The 8738-nt window shown below is 38.9% G+C and overlaps 1 protein-coding gene across 6 annotated transcripts in view; it reads right to left on the bottom strand.

Moving 5' to 3' along the window:
- Positions 1–3770: 3770 nt before the first annotated feature.
- SYNCRIP (synaptotagmin binding cytoplasmic RNA interacting protein) overlaps positions 3771–8738 on the bottom strand; it is a 40665-nt gene continuing 35697 nt past the window's right edge. For 3 of the 6 annotated variants that reach the window (XM_082249075.1, XM_082249073.1, XM_082249071.1), the window contains exon 11: positions 3771–4522. In XM_082249075.1, the coding sequence (XP_082105201.1) occupies positions 4484–4522 (39 nt within the window). In that variant the 3' untranslated portion in view covers positions 3771–4483. Of the gene's footprint in view, positions 4526–8738 lie in introns of all 6 variants that reach the window. The other 3 variants (XM_082249074.1, XM_082249072.1, XM_082249070.1) reach the window with 1 other exon arrangement.

An 8738-nucleotide genomic window follows, 5' to 3' on the forward strand; every position in this document is an offset into this window, starting at 1 on the left:
CTAAAATGATGAAAAAATATTTTTCTATTTTTTAATTGGGAATGTTTTCTAGCAGAAAGTAAAAAAATACAGTTTTTCAGAATCGTCGCTTTTTTGTTTATAGTGCAAAAAAATGAAAAGAAATCGCAGAGGTGATCAAATACCACCAAAAGAAAGCCCCATTTGTGTGTGGGGGGGGGGGGGGGTAGGACATCAATTTTATTTGGGTACAGTGTCACATGACCCTGAAATTGTCAAAGGAACGTGGTGCCGTATCGCAAAAAATGGCCTAGTCAAGAGGGGGGGGGGGGGGGGTAAAACCTTCTGGTCAAGAAGTGTAACTCCAACCAAAGCTGTAAAATTGTGCTCCCCTATTTTAGATTTCCCAAGTTCCTGTTGTGTCTCTAGGATACAAGTAAAATGGACCCAATGGGGGTCAGTGCAATAAGTCTAGAGTACTCCCCCCTCCCCATCCCCCCTCAATCCAAACAGAACGCTTGACTTGAGTTCCACCTTTAACGAGGAGTTTGTAATACAAACACCTGAGACTAAGGAATCTAGGATGACCACTGTAGGGCTGTAGAAGCAGCAAAATCAAAAACTTGGGAGGGGGCCAGGCACTTACAGTGCACACTTGACCCTCACCTAGTCTAAACACCACTTGAGGTAAACAAGAAACGGATGATTTTTTTCCCCCTTAATTCTAGGAGTACTCATTTATACACAGCCACTGCTGAATGGAAGCTGATGTGATGTGGGTTTAATAAAACCTTTAGGCAGCCTCAGACGGCCCTGTCGTTTGCTTCAACTGTAGCCCACAACAGGCAGGGCTCAGATATTTAAGTGCTCCTCTACATGAGCTCTAATATAGAAATCCCACATGCCATTGCCAAGTATATGAAGCCCTTAACAAATCACCAAGTAGTTTAATGCATTTACTTGATTATAAAATAGTTTATCCTAACCTTATCAATAACCACTCTGGTTATTCAAGGTATTTGCTTGCTTTCATAGTGTCTTATTTTCCACTTGTGTGCTCGCTTCAAGTTAATTATCTACATAAAATTGCTCTTTAAATACTGACACAGTGAAGGTGACTCAAAAATGGCAGCTTTAAAAGATCACTACTGCATGCTTTGACACAAAATACATCACAGCTAGAATATAGTTCTTTTAAGTAAAATAACTGCACACACAAAAAAAAAGTAATTAAGAATATCCAATTGTAATACTATATACTATTTCTTTATAAAATGTGCTATATATCAAATTTTCAAAGCCAAAATTGGGGAAAGATGGGCACAAATATTTCAGCTCTTGTAATTACATCTCTGAAGTTTCTATAATGTGAACTTTGCAAACAGAATCTTAGAATTATCCTCCTTACTAATGAAACGTTTGAGAAAAAAAAAAAAAAAAAAAAAAGTCCAATTAAAAACAAAGCATACAGACTTCTTGGCAAACACTATGATAGAAGTAATGTACAGTACAAAAACATACTGCAATGTATGACTATAAATCAAAACAATCTCTGGACTAACACACACTTATATTAATGACACTTAAAAAAAATAAAAAAAACTTTTATTACAAAAATAAGTTACACTCGCCTCCAGCTTACAGTATAAAACAATTTTATTTGCAGGAATGCAAAAATGATTGTTTGTCATGAGCATTTTTTTTAACAGATGACAGATCTATTTATTCTGCTTAAAATTTGCATTAACTGGGAAAAAAAATAAGAGTATGAAACTACCCAAGGGTAACAGGATTGATCAACTATTATGGTGCCTAATGAATATGTAGTTTGACTGCAGTGCCCCTTTAAAGTGAAGTGTTTTATACAGTGGAAAATGTGCTCCATTACAGGACTTGCCACTATTTTACCACTTATCAAGGTGCTTAAGAAATTTTTAAAGTAAGCCTAGATTTGTACTGCACTGTAATTATATTGTTTGCTATAGAAACAAGGTGACTGACCCGCAGAACGCCAGTACGCGAAATGCATAAAACAGGTCGAAATAAGGGGGACAATTCATAAGATTAAGCTATGTAGTATGTTTTATGAACATTTTCAAATCTCATCCAAAAGATCATGCTTAAGTGTACACTAAAGCTTAAGCCTGATTAATCAAAAAGGGACACTGCAGTACTTTGAGCAAGTTGCTGATGTACTTTTGGAACATTTGATGTCTTAGAAAAGTAACATCTCGCTAAACTATTATACATCCAAATAACTACAATATATCTGAAAGAGCAAAGGCTGCTTTTTCAGCCACAAAATACGACAAGAGCTAGGCTTGTTGCTGGACTCATCAGGAAGCCTCACAAGCCTTTCACTAAAGGCATCAGAAGAATATTACATTTGGTACAGCTCAAGAGTTGCTTCCTCATGGCACACTAAACAAGTCTGGCTTTTATCAACAAAGATTTTCTATATACAGTACACACAGGGTATAGTTCAATCCTCTGCTACTGAGGTAGTTAACCAACCCTTTAAAAAAGGTTCTGAAAAGAACCACTATCTGGAATGCCTGACTAACTGGCTCTGATGATTACACCCGAAACTTCTGTATTTCAACACAATTCTTGTAAGAACACATTCATTAATAGCTTTTGGAAGGGAGAAAGAAATAAGGGTTCCAATGGTGATAAAGATAAAATTGCAAGGTTTGTTGTTCCGCTTTTTTTTTTTTTTTTTTTTTAATTTAACCCACAAGTCAGTCTTAACTCTATTACAACACATCTTTGTTCCAACCACCCCTCACTCTCCTAAGCCAATCTACCTAGAACACACACGCAATACTCTTTGCCCCTAGTACCATAGCGCTGCTACGGGACAGGGCTGATCTATGTGCATTATTGCTTAATAGCTGTCAACCACTAGCGCTACTTGCACAGATTTTGCTCCATGGCTCAATGCTAGATGACATAAGGATCAAGGCAGGGCAGACCAGACCCACTTAAGCAGGTATTGCAGTTGTCTTTTAGGCTCAGTTCACATATATGCAAATCAAATGGGTTTTGAACCGCATCCAATTTCGCATGACATGTGAACTGAACTGGATTTCTATGGAGCCAGTTCACATATGTAAGGGGCGGCCACAGACCATTTTTTCAAGAGTCACACACTTTGCCCACGCATGTGTGAACCGACCCAAAATGTAGGCTAACTAAACAGGCAGCTATTGCTGACCTTTCCTGTTATGCTGCCCCTTTCACCTGAAACAAAGATACAGATAATATCTGACTTTCCAGATCTGCATGCTTGTTCTTGGTCAAGGATACCACGGTTTAAGTGCCGCTTCACATCTATGCAATGCGGGAACCCTGCGAATCCACTGCGGATTCCTGCATCGCATTCAACTCGCAGGCACACTGTTCACACTGCCATATGCAAATCGCGGGGGTGTCAATACAAAGTTGACACACCCAGATCAGTTCGCATATCGCAGTGCGAATGTTCGGACATGAATCGGACCGCATAGGTGTGAACACCCATGCGATCAGTTTCTGGTGCAGACCAAAAAAAAAGGGTCCTTTGCGAGTTGTGTCCGAATCTGATGCGAACTAAGCCAATCTGTATGGCTGAATTCACATCGTATAGAAATAGCATGATTTTCAGAGCAGTGCGCTCCGAATCACATGCGAGGTCTGTCATCGCACATATGTGAACCAGGACCTAGACCTGAAGGCTCATTAATACTGCCAGTCAACTAGCATTCTCAAAAATAGGTCAGGAGTGGCAGGCTCTAAAAAGTAACTTTAACAAGTCGAAAACATTGGTGTTATAATAGAGTTTAGACCTGCATTGAATAGCATGATTTCCTCAGAACGCATCTCAAGCGGAACAAACACTAGGTTACTATGCCATTTATAGGTTGCACATTATCCGCTGCTTTAACCACTATAACATCTGCAGCACAGTCTACACAATGCACCAGCCCTCAAGGGCCCAATTTTTAACATTAATGTGTCCTACCACTGGGAGAGTCTTCACATTACCAGGCAGGCTTAATAGGCAGGATTCCTGCAGGCCTATATATGCAATCAAATGTTGATCAAAATGCTCAGGTTAACACGGGTAAAGCAGCTCAATAATAAGCTTAAAGAGAAAAAAAAATGGCAGAGCAAACACCATTGGAACCACACGTTAAGAAAACAAACCTACAGTAGGCAGATTTTTATCGTTTGTACAATAAAACCAAATACTCTATAAAGTTGTGAAGTACTTCTGTTGAAGAAAGACTTAAAGTAACTTAAGTTTAATAACTTGCACTGCAAAAAAAGAAAAAAAAAAAAAAAAAAGAAAAAAAAAAAGTTAAAGGAATCCATGTCAAAGTCCACATATTAGTTCAAAGTCCAATATTAGAATCCATGATCTTTGCTTGAAGGTCTTCTGCGACAGAAATGCTCCTATACATTGAGATTTTATGGTTTCTTGATTTTCTTACCATTATTCCACTGCAAGCTTCTGGTGTAATCCCACATACCAAGTCAGTCTTCATTGTAACAGGTCAGGACCGGCCTCGACCCCTTTTCCCTGCTAGCCAGGTAACAAAAAGGCATCAATTAGACAGAGTTCATATTTAGAGGAAAATAGAAAAAAAAAAAAGCAAGATTTTCAATTTCAACATAAAAAAGGAATACTCATGCATGGAATAACAGTAAAATAAAGCATGCAGTTAAGGTATATGATTGCCACTAACTTGCTAATTTGGATTTGAGTTTTGGAAGTTTTTTTTTTTTTTTTTAATTTAAACTTTTGTTCACAAACTGATTTTATTTTTAAAAAAGGTACAAAAAAGTAAAACTAAACTATAGCTAGAAAAAGTTAGACATTGCTTAAAAGGCTTTGAAATTTTAGATTTTTATGCTAACAGACAAAACATTTAAATGGAATGGTTATCTGAAAAACTGCTTGACAAACTATAGAAAGGCATTTGGAATAGCATGGCAACTGCATTTGTTAATGTAACTATATCATATTCCAAACTAAACAACTAGTATGGAGCTGTAATATTTTTATTCATATTGGATTTCTGCTTTTGTAAAAACCAAGGTCGGGATAGTTTCAGGAGCCAGTTGGCCATAAACAAACAAAAAAAAAAAAACCACGTATTTGCTTCTTAGGGTCCTTTCACACAGGCGGATTCTGTATGTCTGTTTTTCCTCCTATCCGTTTGCAGATGAAAAACGGACATAATGTATGTCTATGTGATTCCGGACGTTAGTGGATGACCATCCGCTGACATTCGTTTTGCGTCCATTCTGGTTTTTGAGACGGAAGAGAACCCCATTTTACTTCAGTTTAAAAAACGGAACGGACGCAAAAACGGATGTCAGCGGATGTCATCCGCAATCCCATAGACATACATTATGTCAGTTTTTCATCCGCAAACGGATGGATGAAAAACGGACACACTTTCTCTCCTCCTCTCGGCCTTAGTCTCCTCTCCTCTCGGCCTTCGTCTTTTCCTATAACCTTCTTTGTTCCCTCTGGACCTCCCCCCCCTACTCCCTCTCACTGCCCATCACCTCCCTCTCCCCCTTTTTTCTTCCTTTTCTTTATGCATTTGTTTTTTTCCCTCTCTATTCTTTTCTTTTTTCCCTAACCCTCCCGGTATTGACGTGTTGGAGAGCCCAACTGTGATTGACCCCCTGGGTGGGTCGGGCTGCTCCATTCCTCTGTATATGCACTGTTACCTCCTCTTTGGTTGTTACCCACATGGCCACAATCTGTGTCCCATGCTCTGGACACCTTTACCTGCCTCGTCATTGTACAACGTGTTATTATTCAAAATGTTTGTTGTATTTTCATGCGCTCCTTGGAGCAAAGTTTGTAAACCCCTTTTTCTTGCATTCGAATAAAATATTTTGATGAAAAAAAAAAAAAAAATGGACATACGGAAGAACAGACCCTACAAAAGTGTCCTCTGTGCCAGTTTAAAAAAAAAAAAAAAAAAAAAAAAAAAACTGTCTTGATCCTTAAGGTCTTGAATTTCAAGCCAAAACTTTTAGTACCCTTGATAAACCTCAGACACAAGATCACCTATACCTATGGTGCTCTTTTAAATCTACAAGCCTGCAGGCAATGGCATTTTGCCATACATACCAGAGACCTACTTGCCCATAGGTTTCCATATACTCTACAAATAGGTGGTAGGGTTAGGCCCATATGTTTCCAAGCACTTTAAAAGCTGGCTTGTGTCTGGATTGACTGCCTGGCTAATTTCTATACAAATGTGCCCCTTGAAAATAACTACATATATCCTAAAGAAAAGAATATGAAAAACAAGTAAATCTCTATGCAACATTAAATCATGTCTGTCATTCCCAAGAATACAAGATTAACTGGATGCACTGCCCTGGCAAAACAATATTCAACTAAGTGATGCAGAAACGCAAGCTGGCTGGTGCAGCAAGTTAAAAATATACTGTACACAGCTGTTCGTGGAAAATCTAGCCTAAAGCAACCCTGGGGATAACCCTTAAAATGACCCTGTAAAAATTAAATACTGCTTAAGCGCTGATGTAGAAAAATTGTCCCCAGAAACTTGGTAACTCCCGTTAGCCTCCACATCACCGTGTCCTATAAAGATGTGGACACTGGCATGAGAAACCATTGAACGCAGTGGGATAAAAAGATAGATACTCCCAGAAGTGTCACTTTTTGCAGACTACATTGGGAGATGATTTCTCTTTCATAGGAACATATTGACATGCTAGTCTTGGCGACAGTTGCTAGAGTAAGCATTAACTAAACCCTTAATCCCCAATACAAAGCAGAAATTAGACAAGGAGGAGCATGAAATCTCCTGGATTTGTCTTATTTATATCCGACAGATTTATAGTACTCACAGGACAGCTACCACTGTATTTCCAGGATCCCAACGCTGAAGCTTCTGATCTCTGCCTATTCAACAGAGTTACTGCAGCTGCTATAGCCGCCCTTCTAAATCAGAGAAACATTGGTATTATGTGAATACAATTACAAAATATCAAGGCTTCTGTGAATGGGCAGCAGGGAAGGAGGGGCATAGCTGCTCTGTGTGCTTCTTTCATGTCTGTTCCCAACATCTCTTCCGGAGAGCAATAAATCTGTCAAATGTAAAACAAGAAGTTTTCCAGGAAATGTCATGCACTCAAGTTGGACTCAAGTCAAAACGTGCCCTCACTTTTTACAAAGTGGCTGAATTTCTGGAAATCAGCATTCATCATATTGAGTACTTTATGTAAGTCTAGAATGAACAAACTGCCAAAATGAAATGAATTGCTTTATTCAGGCCTAGAATCATACCTGGTTATAAAACTCAACATGAATAGGCTCAAAAATTATAACTAATTGAAAACTGGGTAAATCAGTTGAAAACGAAAATATGAGTAGCCACCCACAAAAGCCTTGATTAAAATCACTATCAAAAAAGTGTGAATACCATTTATTCTTGAGGAATATTTATTTTTTGAGGGCCCATTCACATCATACTGTGCTGCAGAAACACATATGCAGCAAAGCCCTTTATTGAATATTTTAGGTACACTGCATTACCAGAACCTATACATTTCACAGTGCACATCTCATGCTGCAAGCACTTGCAGTGAAGCATGCATTAAAGCAGTGTACTATTTGCGCTAACGTATTAGGAAAAATTCATTTTCATTCATATCTACTGTGCTGTGCGTGCTGATGCTCACATTTTGACTTTTGCTCCACTGTGCCAGGCTGCTGCAACTGTTCCAAAGTGCTGAAAATACTCGTCCTTTGCTGTAGGCTCCACATGGGTCATGGCAGCTGTAACCTTCACAGAAGCTGTCTGAGACACAGACCAACTGCCTATGCAATCAGTGGCTATGTCACAGAGATATAGCCAAGAAAAAGCATAAGTGGATGGAGTGCATCGGTGGGACCCAAATGGAACCCACATCAAATAACAGGAAAGTATTTTGGTACTCTAATAGGTCTTTATGGGACAGACGCAACAATGGACTTAATATTTGACAGATTTGCTTTAAGTAATGGAAGAGTCAAAGCCATTTCAGAGTTTTGATGGTATGGCTAATCAGATTAGGTAGCACATTTTTGCAGGCTACGAAATTTAGCTAGCTGCAATAAACGTAAAGAGCAAGTCAAACATGAAGTTTTGCATGTGGCACATTGACAGTAAAGGTAAAGTAAAAAGGTGCACAAAGCAATATATACCACATTCAAACTGAAGCACTGATCAGGATACCTGAAGCACACAGGCTGATTTACTAGATACTGTACGGGATCACACTACCCTGTTGTGAATTATTTCTAAAAGGTAGTATAGTATTTTCAGTGAACATATATATTTTGAGTTAAGATTGCAGTGTCTACCATAAGGAAATGTTTAATGCTTTGGACACACAACTATATTTTGGGTCTTTTAGGGCTCTTTCACACGGAGCGGACCGCATTGCGATCCGCTCCAGCACTTTTTTTTTCACGGAGCGGATGACACTTGTGTCATCCGCTCCGTATGTCCGCATATCATCCCATCCGTTTGCGGATGATATACGGACATAATGTATGTCTATGGGCATTGCGGATGTCACCGCTGACATCCGATTTTGCATCCGTTCCGTTTTCTAAACGGAACAAAAATAGGGTTCTGTTCCGTTCCAAAAAACGGAATAGAACTGAAAGGAAGAAAATCGGATGTCAGCGGATGCCATTGACATTCATTATGACCGTAAAGCATCCGCATAATAATAGGATTATATACGGACATGCAGAA

This window comes from Pelophylax lessonae, assembly GCF_965119305.1.
Source record: "Pelophylax lessonae genome assembly, chromosome: 3".
NCBI classification, from domain to species: domain Eukaryota; kingdom Metazoa; phylum Chordata; class Amphibia; order Anura; family Ranidae; genus Pelophylax; species Pelophylax lessonae.